The 20,702-nt window shown below is 41.5% G+C and overlaps 1 protein-coding gene across 1 annotated transcript in view; it reads right to left on the reverse strand.

The window, feature by feature from the left end:
- Positions 1–20,702, reverse strand: part of LOC126267698 (juvenile hormone acid O-methyltransferase-like) — a 59,869-nt gene that overhangs the window by 15,686 nt on the left and 23,481 nt on the right. Inside the window, exon 4 of the mRNA XM_049973000.1 lies at positions 2,370–2,520. Coding sequence (XP_049828957.1) covers positions 2,370–2,520 — 151 coding nt within the window. The remainder of the gene's footprint in view (positions 1–2,369; positions 2,521–20,702) is intronic.

Here is a 20,702-nt window from a genome sequence, read left to right on the forward strand (position 1 = left end):
GAGAAGCAGAGAACAATGAACGCAAGATCCTTGGCCAAATAATGGGTTTTAGGATAACAGACAGACAGACAGAAAGAAGAAGAGAAGAGATATACAGGTATAATGAACAGCCGATGGAGTCGATAAGAAAACGACGATTTAAGTTTATGCACATCTGCTCATGATGGCTGCAAACCGACTTACGAAACAGATTTTGAATGTACTGGATAACATTCCTGAAGTCTCTGATAAATGGTTCATGGAAACAAGAAAGAACCTGAAGGGCACCGAAATGGAACAGGAGGGATTTTTAAATGATCAAAGCACAAATCTCTCGTTAACAGCTTTAAGAGCTTCCACGACAAGGAAAAGCAGAACGATGGCTGGACAGAGAAGGAATGCCTCTTTTGGTCGGAAGAAAGGGCTTCAATAAATGCCTTAGACACTTAAGTGACAAAGGGCGTAGAATACCTCCTTGTATCTTGTCGAACCTCCTGTCCGGCGTAGTGCAGCAATTCGACGTTTCATAGACCCAGACAGTCGTTGGAAGTCTCCTGCAGAAATATTGAACCCTGCTGCCTCTATGGCAGTCCATAATTGCGAAAGAGTTGCCGGTGCACGATTTTGTGCAGGAATTGACCTCTCTATTGCGTCCCACAAATGTTCGACGGAATTCATGTCGGACGACCTTGGTGGCCTAATCATTCGCTCGAATTTTCCAGAAAGTTCTTCAAACCAATCGCAAACAACTGTGGTCCGGTGACATGGCGGATTGTCACCCATAAAAATTCCATCGTTGTTTTGGAACATTAAGTCCAAAAACGGCTGCAGATGGTCTCCAAATAACCGAACGTAACTATTGACAGCCAAAGATCAGTTGATCTTGACCAGAGGAACCAGTCCATTCCATGTAAATAGAGACCATACCATTATGGAACCACCACCAACTTGCATAGTACGTTTTTGATAACTTGGGTTCATGGTTTCGTGGAGTCTGCGCCACACTCGAACGCCACCATCGCCTCTTACCAATTGAAATCGGAACACATCTGACCAGGCCAAAGTTTTCCATTCGTCTAGTGTCCAACCGATAAGATCGCTAGCCCAGGAGAGGCGCTACGGCGATGTCGTGCTGTTGGCGGAGGCACTTTCGTCGTTCTCTGCTGCCATAGCCGATTAAGACCAAATTTCGCTGCATTGCCCTAAGAGATATGTTCGTCGTACGTGCCACATTAATTTCTGCAGTTTTCTTACACAGTGTTGCTTGTCTGTTATCACTGAAAACTCTACGTAAACTCCACTGCTCTCGGTCGATAAGTGAAGACCATCGGCCACTGTGCTCTCCCTGGTGAGAGATAATGTCTGTATTTGGTATTCTCGGCACACTCTTGACACTGTTCATCTCGAATTATTGGATTCCCTAACGATTTTCGATTTGGAATGTCCCATGCTTCTAGCTCCAACTAGCATTCCGTGTTCAAAGTCCGTCAATTCCCGTCGTGCGGCGGCAATCACGTTAGAAACCTGTTTACATGAATCATGTGAGTACAACTGAGAACTCCGCCAGTTTATTGCCCTCTTACACTCTGTGTACGCGATACTACCGCCATCTGCATAGGTGTAAACCGCTATCCCATGATCTTTCTCACCTTAGTGTAGTTACTGGATGTTATGTCTAATAGCCCCAAACGAGAGAAGAAACTGATCTATCTCGAAAGTGTAGGTTTGTATAGTGTACACTTGTTTGAACGAGCGAGGTGGCGCAATACTTATCACACTGGACTCGCATTCGGGAGGACAGCGGTTCAAACACGCCCCTGGCCATCATGATTTAGATTTTCCATGACGTCCCTAAATCGCTTCTGGCAAATGCCGAGATGGTTCTTTTGAAAGGACACGCCCGACTTCCTTCCCCATTCTTCCCTAATCCGATGGTACCAATGAACCCGATGTTTGTATGCCTTCCCCGAATCAACAAACCAACTAATGAGAGATTTGGATAAGAAACGAAACAAGAAATTGGCTAGAACTTCCTGAACGCCATGAACATTTTAATGCTTGTGCATGTTATCAGTGGTAGAATTATAGATGCTAGTTTTTCATAATGTTTCTTTTGGTATCAGTCCTCATTTATATTCTCATTAAACAACATTCATGTTTATATTGCGAGAATGATGATGAGATATATATGGTATTCCAAGACAATTGTGTCTCGCGAATTATGCGTTTTGACTCTCGTTCTCGACAATTGTATCGTTCACAAGAAAATTCATTTGGATTGACCGACTTCCATTTTCCAACGGTCCCATCACATCTTTCACGATACTTCTTCTTCACAAGTCTGTCTGGATCTCTCTCGAGATTTTCGAGTGCCATTGTTGTCGACTTACTTATTACATTTCTCTCGTCCTTCGAAGTGTATGTGACGTCTCTCACATAGCGGCATGTGTTTATAGTGAATCCGACCTCCTGCAGGTAATTCCTCATTTTTCTTTTGGGATCTTCTATGAACTGGTAGGGAGTCACAAACTGTCGGTAGTCCTGCAACAGATCAAAATATTGCTTGTTGCAAATATTGGTGATATTCAGTAACGTTTCTATTCATGTCCTAGGGTTGTGACACGTTGCGCGTACCGTATTACGCTAATTAATATTTTGCTTCTCACAGCTGAGTACATCCTATAATCTGCTCAGCAGCCATGATAGACAATTCTAATTAAAGAGATAGCAACTATGTATAGTGGAGGTAATCAGATCAAGTCCTAAATGACACATATCATCATCCACGAAGTCAAGAGGCATGAAACGGGTAAAAATAAGTTCAAATGGTTCAAATGGCTCTGAGCAATGTGGGACTTAATTTTTGAGAACATCAGACCCTACAACTTAGAACTACTTAAACCTAACTAACCTAAGGACATCACACACACCCATGCCCGATGCAGGATTCGAACTTGCGACCGTAGCTGTCTCGCGGTTCCAGACTGTAGCGCCTAGAACCACTCGGCCTCCCCCGCCGGCTAAAAATAAGTACACATGTTTATTTTAGTGATTATACTTGGATAGGGGATGGGGAAGATGGACTCTATACCTTCTTTCACCGACTGTAGTTATTGATTAAATTATCTCTTTCGCCGTATTACAAGACTCTTTTAAACACTTGGATCTCTCGGTAGACGGAGATAGAAATTTATCCATCTTCTTTTTTCCATATCGTCATTCCCTGTGCGTGCAACCACGCGAGAAATTACTGGGAAATTAAGTGCCAAACATTTAAAGCGGGCAATGGAAATCTGTATGGCTTCGACACCTCAACACAGCGACTATCGACTCTTTGAGGATTTATCATAACTGCAGAACAAACTAGTCTTTCTGGATTCTGTTACACAAACAAATATTTACAAAGCTTGGTGGCTCTGATCAGTGAATTTCCAGAAATTACAAGGGAAAGCAGAATCTGGGAGGGCGTAAAGCCAACAGCAGATCATATTCTATTAAATCAAATGGATATTTATTATAAAGTTGTTTTACTACTATACGATGTATTGCATTCATCCTGGGATAAACATAGACTCTATACATTAATTCACACACTCACACACATAAACGAGAAATCGCCAGTGAAATTTCTTATCACACTCATCAGCATAGGCACTTCACATGACGATTAAAATGCATCCTCTGGGGACTATTGAGGAATGAATAATTTCATACTGCTTCTCATTCCCCCTAAGCACGAAAGAAGGGAGTTACTACAATCACTATGTGATCAAAAGTATCCGAACACCCCGAAACAAATACGTTTTTTATGTAAGTTGCATTGTGCTGCCACCTACTACCAGGCACTCCATACCAGTGACCTCAGTAGTCATTAGACATCGTGAGAGAGCAGAATGGGGTGCTCCGCAGAACCCACGGACTTCGAACGTGGTCAGGTGATTGGATGTCACTTGTGTCATACGTCTGTAAGCGAGATTTCCACACTCCTAAACATCTTTGGATCCATTGTTCCCGACATGATAGTGAAGTGGAAACGTGAAGGGACACGTACAGCAAAAAAGCCTGTTGGCCGACCTCGTCTGTTGACAATAACATCCCTGTAATGGACTGGCCTGCACAGAGTCCTGACCTGAATCCTACAGAACACCTTGGGGATGTTTTGGAACACCAACGCCGACAGTTTAATCGGTTCGTACTGGGTAATAGGCAGACATCTATCCAGACCACCACACAGGAATTCCAAACTGCATCAGGATCCATTGAAAGCACTGTGAAAGTTAGGCGGGAGGTGAAAAAACTCGAATTCCATGGTCGAGCGGCTGCTCATAAGCCACGCCTCGCTTGGTGTAAGGAGCGTAAACATTGGACTATTGAACAGTGGAAATCACGGTAAACAATGTGCCTATCCAATGGCAGGGTGTGGGTATGGCGAATGTCCGGTGAACGTCATCTGCCAGCTTGTTTAGTGCCAACTGTAAAATCCGGAGGCGATGGTGTTATGGTGTTGTCGTGTTTTTCATGGAGAGGCCTTGCACTCCTTGTTGTTTTGCGTGGCACTATAGCAGCACAGGCCTACATTGATGTTTTTAGCGCCTTGTTGCTTCTCAATGTTGAAGAGCAATTCGGGGATGTGACTGCATCTTTCAACACAATCGAGCACCCGTTCATAATGCACGGCCTGTGGCTGAGTATTTTCACGACAATAACATCCCTGTAATGGACTGGCCTGCACAGAGTCCTGACCTGAATCCTACAGAACACCTTGGGGATGTTTTGAAACACCAACTTCGTGCCAAGCCTCACCGACTGACATCGATACCTCTCTTTAGTGCAGCACTCCGTGAAGAATGGACTACCATTCGCCAAGAAACCTTCCAGAAACCGATTGAACGTATGCCTGCGACAGTGCAAGCTGTCATCAAGGCTAAGGGTGGGCCAACACCATATTTGAATTCCAGCATTACCGATGGAGGGCTCTACGAACATGTAAGTCATTTTCTGCCACGTGTCCGGATAATTTGGTCATATTGTGTACTACACCAATACAAGAAAGAACTCGGGTTACAGGTGTTTACAAAGGATTGAAACTATAGTCGACTACAGCTGGAAAAAAGATCTGATAATTATCAATATACATGAAATACCACTATACACACAGGGGTTAGTTTTTTTTCCAGGAATATCAGCACTATGTAGTCATAGATGTTTACTGATATTAGAAATCAAGTTCAGAATCAAGCGTAAAAACACAATATTATTGATAAAACCCAATTCATGTTAATATTTCCATTGATATAGGGTTTCATTTTATTCAGTAAATTTAGCCCAACCTAATCGGGATGTTCCCTAAGAGTAAATCAAACCTGGTGGTTGGTACCGAACGGAGGACAAGTTCAACCAAAAAGATATATGACAGTGAAAGCACCATAAACTAAGGGGAATCGTATGCAGATGTTGTCGGGAAATCGATGAAGGCAACAGACTGACTAGGGAACTTTCGAGTACTTCAGACTAGTACAACGGCCTATCAGTGATGACTGGTAAATCCTATTACATCTGAGAAATGTCATTGGTATTACATACTCTACCAAAAGTCGTATTGCGTGAGCTATCATTCCTTAATTATTACACACGATGGAAGATACTGAAGTTATTGAAATCGGACATATTGAGGACAAGCGATTTGATTCAGCCATGAAGAAAGCGCAATAACAAGTTTGTGTATTACACAAAAAAATTATTGTAATAAAAACGCGACCATCGCCTAAAACATTGGTGTTTGCTAAATCGATATAAGCATGCTGGTTGCTTCATTGCAGTAAGCTTTTAAAACTACATAAAGAGACCTGAATTTATGATGGACAACGTTCCAAAGAACAGAGGTATTCACAATTTGAAGGCCGGAAGAAGAGTGTCTTAAGAAACCAGAAGTGGATAACCATTGCAACCGGGGCCTCTGTTTTCACACGGTGGCGGAGGAACCCGTTTCGTGGACCTGGCCAATTGAACGAATCAATAAGGCGTGAAAGTCCACGGTCTACAGAACTCTATGTTAGTGGATATCTACGGAAAAGTGCCTGTGAGGTTTGCACTGCTTTACTGTGATGAAATGAAACTTCTCTGGCCTCTACTGATACAGTTGCAATGATTCACTCAGACAGCCACATACCACAGGAATTATTCAAGCCATGGCAAGGAAAAGGAAACGGTTGCCGATCGCAAAGAAATAAAACAAGATTGATACATCATACTAGTTTCCCTATAACATGCCAATAGTTAGATTGGACGCCTAAAATATCATCTGAAAGGCTTTAAAGAAGAGAGAGGAAGGCGTGGGAATGGAAATAAAATGAAAGAGGGATATAAAAGATCCATTCACAGGCTAACTATGAAAGATAGCACTTAATAAGGTACAGTGTGAAAATGGATGGGAAGGAAGAGTAGAGTTTTATACATTATCGGCATCGAGATCATTAAAGATGTTGAAACGCAGCCGGCAATTCTGCACGCCCTTTACATCAAATTGATCTCGATGATGACTTTGTGACGAAACAAGCGCTGTATCATTTGAGGAGCGCCGGAACAAAAACCGATAAATCGGTATTTGCTGTTAATGATCTATAAATGGCTCCATAAGCTATAAAAAGAAGAAACACGCCGTAAAACACTTGATGTCGCGTTGTGCTGAAAATTATTTTGTGGCAGCATGTTTTATTACTTCCGTATTTCCCCCCTACAGCTCAAACACGCGAATACAGCAAAAGTGGATATATCGGGTTCTGTTCCAGCGCTCCTCATTTGAGAGACACAGAGGCAAGCAAGTGTACCGGGACTTACCCAGTTCACTGCTACTAGCACCACATCATCATAACGCGCCTCTGCGTAGCATACAAGTATTGTACCATAATCTGAGGATGACGCTAGAAATTAAAGTTGCTCTCTCAAACTCTCTCAGTATATGCTTCAGTATATAAATGTTTAAACTCTTAAATGTCAGAATCTGTTTCCCTACATACATGTTTTAAAGAAAAACAAATTCTGCTAAATAATAAAGCTACAAATCCAAAAATTGTTCAGAATATGCATAAGTATGTCGCAATCAACTGTTAAAAGTCTCGGAGCAATATTTTGGTCGAAATCAGTGTTTTTACGAAAAACTGAAGGCGCAAAATATTAGACTCAGAAATATTAAAATTCGTAAGACGCTTCCGTTTGATACAAAAACGTCAACTATGTGACCCCATTAAACTACCTCTAATATTTTTCAAGTAATCTACTGAAAACTCGATTTGGAACAAAAACGTCCCTATTTGTAGTAGATTAAGTAGTAGATTAAGCTGATAGACAGCTCTGCTAACAGCACTTGACTATACCCATCAAATAATAAAGCTATAACAAGTTTTAAGACTTATACGCAAGTACCAATCAATACAAGGTCTCTTTAAAGTTGTAGTTCAGAGATCATGTTCTACTATCGGTTCCGTTCTAGAAATTCTAGCCGGCAAAGTTAAATGCAATCGAGCTAAAACTTTTTTCTGTAATTAAAGCCTACTTAACTCCATTCATACAAAAATTGCGAAGATTGTAAACTGAATCACGAGAGAGTTATAAGAAATAATGTGTGTCCAAGGAAGCGCTCATTTAGCTGCTGCTACTTGGACATACAGCAGATGACGGCAAATGTTCCCTTCTTCCGTCCGTTGGGCCCACACATAAATACGGCCAGAGACCATACATAGCACAGACTGCGCGTGTCCCTATCTCTGCCGTGTTAAGGCTTGAAAACAACATCTAAATCACGTGATTCGAGGCAGAAAGAAGAGTTCTTGTCATTACGAGCTGTGTGAAGTGTAACTACAATGTTTTACTGATTTATAGCTGAAATAAAGCGTTGATTTTCACGATTCAACAAACTGTAGAACTACTGTTAGACATGTGATGGGTTATCTCTTCATGAAGTACTGCAGTTAACCTAGTTTCGCCGAAGTTCCTGATAATAAAGCAATGGTGAGCGTTTCTACACGTGGTATGTTTGAAATGTATTGACATTTCTGTTTAACAAATGACTGAATCACTGTTATTTAGTGAATACTTGTTTTTTTTTTTTTTTCACTGTGGATTCTTCTAGTTCATCGCTTCTGTAGGAGCGAAAGACAAAAGAACAATTCCACTCACAGTATTAGTTTCCCAACTATTCCACAAGAATATGTGTGAGATATTTTAGTATGCTTTTGTAAGAAAGGAAACTCGTTTATGCGCATAATGTCAGGTATTTATACAAAACAAGCGCGTATATTTTCTTTTTCTTAATCCAATGCAGATACCGGAGCGATAACAAGAAAGGAAGCACAATCTATTACAAAACTTTGATTATATTTATGTAGTGAGCTAGATATTAACGATATGTCGTCTAAAATCTTAGTCATCCGTCAACTTTCAACTCATGGAAATACCTCTACAAGGATTTTGAAATAGTTCCCTTTCACAATTGAGATTTTCATCCGTTTGTGAAGTGTATAGGGCCAAAAGAACACTTCTCTGGGCATATATGAAGGTCACTAGTTACGCTCCCAATACAAAGCACAAAATTTGATCGCTAACGGAATTATACTGTAGATGGAGAACCGTGAGCGATGAAGAATGAGTCAAGATCTATAGTTACCACAAGCAAACTGTGGACAGTCTGTATAAACATAAATGTACCTATGTCTATGCTGCCTAGCTATATTCATATCTCCAGCATCTAATTAACTGAAGTAAAAAGAAAGTTGCTACTCTGAAAAGAGCTGCAGTATCCACAGTTACACTAAATACTTGCTGTTTGCCTCCCACTGGCAGCTTAATACTAACTTGATTACATTTGAATTTTTCCAACAAAGTAGTTAATTATAGCTACAAAAACTGAGTCTTGCTTGCAGTGCTTTACTATTTAAAATATAGCTTTATAATACACATTCAAGCCTACTAAGTAACCAACAGAACTATTTAATTATTGAATCTACATCTTAAAGAAACAAAAAGAATGCCTATTTTAAATATAGTTTTGTTTTGAATTAACAGAAATTCGCAGTTTCTTTCTTTATGTTAGATGGGAGCTTGCTGAATACCATAGCTTTACAGCAGATCCCATTACTCCTCTCGGAACACTAAGCAAGAATGCAAAGAGCACATGAAAATGACTTTGATAACCTTGTATCGTGTTAAGTACATTACAATTCAGCTGAAACTTGTTTTTGCTGTCGTAAGAAAAACCATTAACGAGTACAGGTATCGGGTAGTAAGAATTCCAAGAGCCTTAAAAAGCATTCTGCACAGTGTGTAGTTACCTGCTAGACACATTGATCTTGCTGCTCACTTCTGGTAAATATACACTATTTACTACATATGTCCAAACACTTTATGTACTTAAAGAGCCCTGCGCAGATGATTTATTTACAGCAGAGAGAAAATATGCCAACACCAATGCCGGCACTTACCCCTCCTCACAAACAAGCATCATTTACATGGACAGTAATGTACACTCTAAACACTATATACAGACATTAATCAAGCTTGATAGCACTGTTTGTCTTAATATTACTGTATATTTCTTATGGATCAACAGCTCTCTTTGCTGAGTAAGGTAAAGAGCCTATTTTCATCAGTATCAATATCAGTATCGTGAAATCTTTAGGATCTGCAATAGGCTATATTATGTATGTAGAGGTTGTAGTTTTTTCTGGTCAAGTGTCTGTGGGGGGGGGGGGGGGGGGGGGGAGTACATTTCTGATGACGACATTTTCGCTTCCTGACCTGATGCCAAAATGTTGAACAGAATTCTAAGATCAGCGATTAACACAAGTACTGATGGCAATAGTAAAAGCACTTAATGTATCCCAGAAAACAGCCCTTATGCAAAATTTATATCCTTATACTATTAAATTTAAACTCTATCACTTAACATAGATCTTCTTAGAATCAAATTTATTTAATCTAATTTTCGCTAGAGTGGATACTCTGTATGAGGGGGAAGAAGAAGAAGAAGAAAAAGAAAAAAAGGGTAAACGAAGCGTCCGATTCCTCCAGTCTGCTTTGACTCATGACGCAATGGAGTGGTGTTTGACGTCATTATGGCGCGAAGTTCTTGAGTTGGTTGTCTTTGTAGATGTCGTCTTGTTGAAGTTGATGGTGCCCGCTGGTGGTGGATGTGGAGTTTAATTTGAGGTATTGGGTTAATTTGAGTTTTGGTTGTCATCGTGCTAACGTGGTTTTGAGTTTAGGTAGTTGGTGCTCTAACGTGTGTTATGGAAGTGATTAAGGTTGTTTTCTGTTCTCGTGTTTGGCACTTTTGTTAGGTCCTATTAGTTTGGTGTTTGTTGTGCGGAAAGAAGTCTATTTTTTCTTTATTGCTTTTTGGTTAGGTATGGATATGAAAGTGAAGTTCCCGAGTGTATCATTACGTTCTGAAATGTATGATGATATAATCTGTCATACAGTTTCTGCAGATGTTCGTCTTATTGCTCAGTATATTAGCTGTCAAGTCTCTGGCGTGGCGTTGTCTACGCGCATGTGTGTGTGTGTGTGTGTGTGTGTGTGTGTACCTAGATGTTATTTCCGGCTTTTCTTGGTAAGAAATTTTTGTTTCGGTTTTATTGTATAGTAACTGTGATATTTTGTGTTTTGTATATTTATGGTACTTGATTGTGTTTTAATTGATGTAGCGAATATGGAGTATTTCAGTTTTTGATTCCACATTTCGGGGTTGTACGTGTTTGTTTTTTGGTATCGGTAGTTAGTCTATGTAGGTCAAGAGAAATGTACAATTCCTGTGGTTTTGTTGCGGAATGCTTTAATTTAAATTTGTTTGGATATTATTTGCTTTGGTATGGTCTGGTCTTTTTTTATTGTTGTATATGTAGCTTGTACCCGCATTAAACTCCCAGTTTTCCGCGGTTGTCTCGTTAGTTTCATTTCATTTGTGGAGTGAGGCGCTATTGTGTCATTTCTATTTTTGCTATCGTTTGTTGGCCTGTGTTTGTAGTGACGTCATTGTCGTAATATTGTATACGCTGGAAGCAGCCGTTTCCGCCATATTGATTATCTCGTGGGTCAAAGCAGACGGGTGGAATGGACGCTTCCGTAATGCCAAGAAAATAGTCCAGTCCTTTAAAAAATTAAGATGATGACACATTTTTAGGACACTGAAATTTACAAACTGATATTCTGAATTGCACACAATAACAAGACATTAATATCCCACTTGTCGGCAATGGAGTTTGAGAAAAATACAGAGAAGGCTTACAGAATGGGACTCAATTTCATTCATTTATTTCACCCAAACAAACACAAAAGCTACAGTTCAGCTGTAGGTGACTTAACTTCTGCAGCTGCAGACGCCACCACGTGTGTATGTAATTCTATTTTCGAAACAATCACAGAATCGCTGATTGTAAAACAGAACTACTTTTGAACGGACACTTCTAATCAGAGCATGGTGTAGCTTCTTGCTGTGGAGTGTCACTTCATTATATAGCCTTATTTTATAATACTCAATGAGCACAACTTTTTCTCAGTTGATAAATGTGATTATCAAGGGGAGGACTGTTTGAAACATTTTTATTCAGTTGAAGGAAAGCATCATTCCTTACGTCCTGCAAAGCTGAGGTAACTAATTTCTTAAAAGGGTTTTTCGCATTACAAAATTGACATTTGTGTAATAGTTTCCGGCCCATTTTTCACAGATAAACATGATCATCGGAAGTGATAGAAAAGCAGCCTCTGTTTTTTCTGTTCAAGATACCAGTGCTAGAAATGTTAGAACATGATGAAATTTGCCAAATGTGGAAGTCTAGTTTTTTGTTCAGTTTCCTAGCCAAATATTAAGCGTAAGAAACTGGATGAGGTATGTAATCATATTCGTCATTTATTTCAATGGTAGAGCAATTAGCACTGGTAAATGTACCAATCTGAATATGTACAAAAATCTCTTGGAAGCTGCCTCAGACTTCTCGACTGATATTCTGCTTTTCCTCGACTTATGCCAGCATTAAATTACACTTCCAGCAGATCTTCAGAGAGTTTATATGCCAGTTAGAAAGTTCTTTGTGGTGCAGATCTGCTTATGACGGCGCCATACACAACTAAAGATGAGTATAGACAGTTAATTATAACTATAAATTCTGTTTTTGTTGAGTGAACCAGATAAGTTCTCTAAGGAGATTCTTTTAACGTAAACTTCTACTTGCTTCACATACCTGCATCACTAAGTGGCAGAAGTCATAAAACATGAAGCTTATTTTGCGCAAAAGCCGGACCTTACGGTTATAAATGAATTTCATTTCTTATAAAAGGATAACAAAACATTCTACACATGTTATTGAGGAATCATCGGAAAGGTAATGTTGGCTGCCAAACTGATATTTTGCAAAATACTTCTGTGGATACGGTGGATTAAACGATTTACAGTGCAACAAAAACAAGTATTCACTGAAGAATTGTCGTTCTGTTGCTTGTAAACAGGACTGTCAGTATGTTTCACCTGGCCACATGTGAAAAATATGGCTCTGAGCACTATGAGACTTAACTTCTGAGGTCATCAATCCCCTAGAACTTAGAACTACTTAAACCTAACTAACCTAAGGACATCACACACATCCATGCTCGAGGCAGGATTCGAACCTGCCACCGTAGCGGTATCGCGGTTCCAGACTGTAGCACCTAGAACCGCTCGATCGCCCCGGCCGGTTGCCACATGTGAAAATGATATTCACCGCATTAATATTAGGAATTTTGGAGAAATCATATTAAGTGCACTGCTACACGCATAACAGCAATAAGGCACAGTAGAACCCGTCTAATCCGTCACCTTCGGGACCGGGACCACGGGGGAAACGTAAAAAAGGTCGGATTATCCAAAAAATCTAATATATTTTTGAAAAAAATATAAAACGACATTTAGTACAAAAAATTAAACGATTTAAGAACTAAAAGACTTCTACAGTAATATGAAAAGATTTTTTTTACACAGTGTTAAACAATATATTAACTAAAAAACGTATATACACACTATAATATGTTGTTGTTGTTGTTGTTCTCTTCAGTCCTGAGACTGGTTTGATGCAGCTGTCCATGCCACTCTATCCTGTGCAAGCCTCTTCATCTCCCAGTACCTACTGCAACCTGCATCCTACTGAATCTGCTTAGTGTATTCATCTCGTGGTCTCCCTCTACGATTTTTACCCTTCACGCTGCCCTCCAGTGCTAAATTTGTGATCCCTTGATGCCTCAGAACATGTCCTACCAACCGATCCCTTCTTCTAGTCAAGTTGTGCCACAAACTTCGCTTCTCCCCAATCCTATTCAATACCTCCTCGTTAGTTATGTGATCTACTCATCTAATCTTCAGCATTCTTCTGTAGCACCACATTTCGAAAGCTTCTATTCTCTTCTTGTCCAAACTAAATATGTATAATATGTATTGGTTTTAAAAGGAAATACGACAAGCAAATTACAGTACTGTACTGTACTTAATAACGTATAAACGATATATACTGTAAACTAAAAAATATTTATAGCACTGTATACAAAAAAGAAATTTTTTACAAAGAAATAAACTACTGCATGTATAAATTAAGAAATGATTATACTGTATGCATTGTTTTTAGGGTAAAAACGAAAATAAATTACTTGGAAAAAAAAGTCAGTGATTCATTTTTGTTTAGTAGATGTTCTTCTAGATTTAGCTGCAGTGTCCTTCCATTTTTTATCCACAAAACGTCCATTGGAGTTGAAGTTTGATTCTGCTCGATGAAGAGTCTGGTCGCCATTGAGCTCTTCAAAAGTGTCTCAGTCTTTGTCACATTCATGGATCCACTCTTCAACTTCATTGGCAGGGACGTTCGGCTCCAACGTTTGTAGATCTTTAATGATTTCCGGTGCGTCGTTGTTTTGCTCATCTCTGGTATGCTCATTTTCAGTCATAACTTGTGGCCACGATTTCCGCAGTGTGTTAGTTTTCAGTTGATCCCATGCTGCAGCGATTGTGTAGATAGCATCTTTGATGTTCAGGGATTTCATTGCTTCAAATAAGCTATGACCTCCTTCAGATTTTTCCAAGATTGAGCTGATATATTTGTGCGATATCGCCTTTTTAACCATTCGATAACGCCCTGATTCACTAGTTGGGTGAGTGAGGTCACATTAAGAGGCAGCGAGAGAGCTTTTATGTCATTTTCACCAAATCTTGCTCAGATGGATGTGATGGTGCGTTGTCGAACAACAGCAGAGCACGAACAGGCAAATTTTTTTACTTCGAGTCTTTTTCGACCGATGGCACAAACTCGTTTAAAAACCAGGATTTAAAAAGGTTGCAGCAGTCCATCCAAGCAATTTTTCATTGCAGTAATAAACCGGCAAGGAAGATAATTTCATAGTTTTGAATGCCCTTGGATTCTTAGATCTTCCAATGAAGAACAAGGGCAGTTTGTGGGTATCATCTCCGTTACTACAAAGAATGACTGTTATTCTATCTTTTATAAGTTTCGTTCCTACCACGGACTCATTTGAAGCTGCGAGAGTTTTTGTTGGCAACATTTTAAAGGTCAGCCCTGTCTCGTCGGTGTTATACACTTGGCAGGGTAACAGTTTATTTTCTTCAACAATTTCTTGAAACTTAACAGAAAACTCCTTAGCAGCTGCGGCATCAGCAGATAGTTTTTCACCGGCAATAGAAACAGATCGGGCTCCATGACGAGTTTTCCAACGGTCAATCCAGCCTTCAATGGCAGCAAATTTACTTTCAGCATCCAGTTTTTTGTTCAAAACTATCGCTTTTTCTTTGAGAATTGGCCCAGATATTGGAGTTCTTTACCTTCTTTCTTGACAAAATCACATCCACAATGCTTTCTCAAGTAGTTCAAGTTAAGGCTTTTTTAATGTTTTGCGATTCTTACGAGTGTTTCCACCATCAATCGTAACTGTATAGGATTCAACGTCTTTCCGATTCTTCGTCCAATCCTTAATTGTCGTAACACCTACATTCAGTTATTTGGACAATTTTTTCGAACGATTCTCCTTCGTCCAGTCTTTGTAGCACTGCTAATTTTTCATTTGGTGAAAGAGTTACGTGTTTACGTTTGAATCCAGACATGTTGAAAAACAGACAAATGTACACTCAATGAGTCTACAGTAATAAGTAATGTAGAGAACACGGAATAAAGCAAAAAACGACGTTTTTTAATCCCATCAAAGGATAAAACCGCACAATAACTTACACTATAACAATATGCACAGCGATAGACACACCAACAATGGCCCAACAGGCGTCTAGTCAGTGACAAGTCGGCACAGGTTCGCGAGCGTGAGTGTGATCGGACTAACTGGAATGACGGACCATCCAAGGTCGGATTAGGGGGGTTCTACTGCAACTGGTTTCCTTGTTAAAATGCATGCTTGATTGCAGCTATAAATGAGAAAAACTATAAGTGCGTAATAACAGGAACTCTACGTCCTGAGGAGTCGGGTAACTTAGATTTTGTGTAATGACGTCACGCGCAGTCTGTGTTATCTACGGTCTGAGAGCTATCATACTGTCCGCGTCAGTCAAACGCCGGCTTATGCGATGCCTCGGATGACGTCACAGCCAGGCTGCTGCTAAATGCATGTTTTCGACACAAATAGGAAGTGAACTGGCGAGAGCTGTACACCGTCCTGAATTGTTTAAATTTCACGGAAGTAAATGTTTGTGTATCGCCCATAATCTTAACACAACCGCGTGGCAAGTGGTGAGACTAATATCCACTTTTGTGGCGAGAAATTAATTTTAATTATTAGAAGTCAGGGCAAACGACCGGTTTTGACGCTGTGTCCTCGTCAGGTCGCCGAAGTTAAGCGCTGTCGGACTGGTGTAGCTCTTGGATGGGTGACCATCTGGTCTGCCGAGCACTGTAGGCAAGCGGGGTGCCCTCAGCTCTTGTGAGGCAAACTGAGGAGCTACTTGATTGAGAATCAGCTTCTCGGGTCACGTAGACTCACATACGGCCGGGAGAGCGGTGTGCTGACCACATTCCCCTTCGTATCCGCATCCAGTGACGCCTGTGGGCTGAGGAAGACACGGCGACCAGTCTATACCGTTGCGCCTTAATAGCCTGTTTGGACGGAGTTTTATTTTTAGTTCAGATGTCGGCGCGAAAGACCATTTAATGGGAATTTACCAAAGAGGTCGCCTCGGAACTGCTTATAGTGCAGTTTATGATAGAGATATTGTTATTATTATTGTCAGGAATATCCCTATGCTGCGCATGTGATACTTTATCAAGTATATGAATGTCAGAACTCAAAACTTTCATTTATAATTAGAGTTCCTGATCCCGTTGAGTAAATAGAGAGTAGAAACATTTCTTTCAGTGAGTACATGAAGAATGTGGACTTTCAGGCGGCAAGCTCTCCATCACTTTCTGGCTGACCGCAAAAATAGTTTACACGCTTTCGTAGAAGACGGCGAACAAAATATAACTCAATGTTATTATTAACCCTGCTCCCCATAACTTCACTTGGAAAAGTCTAATCATACCAAACTTTGTTGCAATTGATAATGATTAAGGCCGCGATCTTGACAGTAATACAAAATAAAGATCTTTGCACAGTCAGATGGCAGAAATAAGATTCAAACAAAATGAGAATGTTATTTTGTAATTCAGAGAATGTCTGTCTGTCTCCCCCCTCCCCCTCTCTCCCTCTATCTCTTTCCATGCAAGTAGGCCTCGGAATGCCCAACGGTACCGACCGACCGTCGCGTCATCCTCACACATATGCGTCCCTGGATGTCGATATGGACTGGCATGTTGTTAGCCTAGCGTTGTACTGGCAATAAGGTGCTGCTTGTAATTTTTATTTCTTTCCTATTTTAACACAGTGACGGGCACGCTGATTTGTAAATGTTTTTGGGCATACGAATTAATGAGCGCGTTGTACTTGAGACGGTGAGCAGAGAACGCTACGGCCAAACGGGACCGGCTGGGAGAAAGGACCGGCCACCTTGGTGGTGAATTTTAGAAGGGAGGCCGGAACTGCCGTCCAGAGGTTTTGGCATGTTGTCGCACAGCCAAATACCTAGTTGGAGAGTACCGCGGCACTAGGCGCAGGAGGCGTGGGTGACTTTCCGTGTTTTGTGGGTCCCCATTGAAGATAGCCCTCTAGCGCTTATAGAAATCGTGGGCCACAGAACACGAAGTCTAGCCTCGTAGCAGCTGTTTCTTTATTTCTCAAGCCCTCAGTTGCAAAGCTAACGGCGTAGGCGAGAGAGTAAGCGACTGGCGTAATCGTTTGTGATGTCAGGAGCGTAGCGCTGAATTCAGTATTGTTTGGTTGCACAGGAGGTGTTAATGTTGTGATTGGCCTCTGAAGAAGACGTGCTGTTGTGGCGGTATTCTCTAGTTGGAGGAATCCTCACGATAAGGGAGGGGTGTGGGAGTGTGGGGAGAGGCAGGGCTTCTTAATTTTGAAATTGGCAAATAGCTCTGTTTGGCGGGAAGCAAACACGAGGGCGTAAGTGAATCCATAAGAGGGGCATTTCAGATTTGGTTGTGGAAATGTCCATATCGAATCAGGGGATGGTAGCAATGGAGGACGGACTGACTTGGCGTTGCAGTGCGTTTGAGCTCGCCAGATACTAGTGCGACCGAGTGCTGATGACACCGTCTTTAAGAAAGGGTCAGCGCTTCTATAGCGTACAGCCTAATCCGCAGTACCGGCAGAGTAGTTCGCTTCGACTACACACTCGTGGAGTCCATGACGTTCGCCTGTCTCAAGTTGGTCGCAGTCGTACTGAATATCTGGGGATAGTCACCAACTGCCATTCACTGTTTCACTCAAGATCTGCGGCACATATAGATTGCAATCATCGTTGTACTTTATTAAAGAGTGAAAATTTTCAAATGAGCAAGTAGTAATATCATTACACTGCTGTCCACCTGAACTTGCACCTGAGTTTGAAAACAGAATGGTCATGGTTTTCACAGTAAAATTTACATATTGTTTAATTGATGTATCTGCGCGTAAAACTGAGTATTTAATTAATCAGTGCTCCTGTTTAGCGTCTTCACTATATAATGAGGTTACAAAACTCACTGGACAGCGATATGCACATATACAGGTGGTGGTAGTATCGCCTACACAAGGTATGAAAGGGCAGTGCATTGTTGGAGCTATCTTATGTATGTAGGAGGTTCATGTGAAAAGCTTTCCGACGTGATTATGGCTGCACTTCAAGAATCAACGCAATTTGAACGTAGACTAATAGCTGGAGATAGACGCTTTGTACATTCCAAATCGGAAATCGTTAGGGAATTCAATATACGAAGATCAGTAGTGTCAAGACAGTGCCAAGAGTACCAAATTTCAGGCATTACCTCTCACCACGGCAATGCAGTGCCCGACGGCCCTCACTTGACGAGCGAGAACACGGGCGTTTACGTAGAGTTGTCAGTGATAACAGACAAGCAAAACTGCATGAAATAACGGCATAAACCAGTGTGAAACGAACGAAGGGCGTACCCGTTACGATAGTGCGGCGAAATGTGGCGTTAATGGGCTATCGCAGCAGATGACCTACATCAGTGCCTTTGCTAATGACTCGACTGCGCCTGCAAAACCTCTCCTGGGTTGGCGACCGTATAGTTTGGACATACGACGACTGGAAAATCTTGGTAAAAGCTGAGGTAGGTTTCAAAAGTGGTGCAGACCCCACGAAGCCTTGGACCCAACTTCTCAACGAGGCTCTGTGCAAGCTGGTGGTGGCTCCATAATGGAGTGGGCTATGTTTACATGGAATTGACTGAGTCCTCTGGTCCAGCTGAACTGACCACTGACTGTTTCTGTTCGGCTAGTGGGAAACATTTGCAGCCATTCATAGAGTTCATTTTTATGGATGACAATGAGTCACGCCAACCAGGCCACAATTGTTCATGACTGGTTTGAAGAACATTCTGCAGAATTAGAGCGAATAGTTTGGTCACCCAGATAGGCTGACATGAGTCTCATCGAACCTTTATGGGACATAATCTAGAAACCAATATGCACACAAAATCCTGCGCCGGTAAAGCTTTCGCGGTTATGGTCAGCTATAGAGGCAGCATGGGTCAGTATTTCTGCAGGGAACTTCCAGCGACTGGTTGAGTCCATGCCAGGTCGAGCTCCTGCACTGCGTCGGGGCTCCAGGTAGATGCTGGGATAGTTCCTTTGGAAGCTCACGGCCGACTTCCTTCCACATCCTTCCCTAATCCGATGAGACCGATGTCCTCGCTGTTTGGTCTCTTCCTTCCAAACAACCCAACCCAACCAACTGCGTCGGGTAACGGGAGGTCGACGCAATATAAGGAGGTGTCCCATGACTTTTGTCACCTGAGTGTATTAAGCTAGATATAGTCAACCAGTAATCAGGATATGCTTTCAATCACGGTACACCATATGCAAATAAATATTTTCCAGTAACTATCAATCACATTTCGATTTATGGCAATTCCCAACCGTAAGGTCTATGCCGAGGGCTGTAATTTCGTATTATCACTTCACTTTGTTCTCAGTGCAATCTTTATAAAGTACATCTTAAACAAGAGGGCTGCTCACAATTAGTTTTGAGAGGTTGGGAATACAACCACCACTGAGGTTTTTCTACACTACATATTTATAGTCCGCAAGCCACCCAACGGTGTGTGGCATGGGCACTTTACGCGCCACTGTAATTACCTCCCTTTCCTGTTCCAGTCGCGCGGGAAGAACAACAGCCGGAAAGCCTCTGTGCGCGCTCGAATCTCTCTAATTTTACATTCGTGATCTCCTCGGGAGGTATAAGTAGGGGGAGCAATACATTCGATACCTAATCCTCAAACGTATCCTCTCGACACCTAAACAGCAAGTTACACCGCGATGCAGAGCGCCTCTCTTGCAGAGTCTGCCACTTGAGCTTGATAAACATCTCCGTAACGCTATCACGGTTACAAAATAACCCTGTGACGAACCGCGCCGCTCTTCTTTGGATCTTCTCTATCTACTCTCTCAACCCGACCTGGTACGGATCCCACACTGATGAGCAATACTCAAGTATAGGTCGAAAGAGTGTTTTGTAAGCCACCTAATTTGTCGATGGACTGCATTTTCTAAGGACTCTCACTACTGGCCATTAAAATTGCTACACCACGTGTTACAAACCCGAAATGTAGCCGCCAGAAGGAAGATGCCGTGATATGCAAATGATTAGCTTTTCAGAGCATTTACATAAGGTTGGTGCCAGTGGCGACACCTACAACGTGCTGACATGAGGAAAGTTTCCAACCCATTTCTCATACACAAACAGCAGTTGACCGGCGTTGCCAGGTGAAACGTTGTTGTGATGCCTCGTTTAAGGAGGAGAAATGCGTACCATCACGTTTCCGACTTTGATAAAGGTCGGATTGTAGCCCATCGCGATTGCAGTTTATCGTATCGCGACATTGCTGCTCGCATTGGTCGAGATCCAATGACTGTTAGCAGAATAAGGAATCGGTGGGTTCAGGAGGGAAATACGGAACGCTGTTCTGGATCCCAACGGCCTCGTATCACTAGCAGTTGAGATGACAGGCATCTTATCGGCACGGCTGTAACGGATCGTGCAACCACGTCTCGATCCCTGAGTCAAGAGATGGGGACGTTTGCAAGACAACAACCATCTTCACGAACAGTTCGTCGACGTTTGCAGCAGCATGGATTAT

Source organism: Schistocerca gregaria, chromosome 4 (genome assembly GCF_023897955.1).
Source record: "Schistocerca gregaria isolate iqSchGreg1 chromosome 4, iqSchGreg1.2, whole genome shotgun sequence".
NCBI classification, from domain to species: Eukaryota; Metazoa; Arthropoda; class Insecta; order Orthoptera; family Acrididae; genus Schistocerca; species Schistocerca gregaria.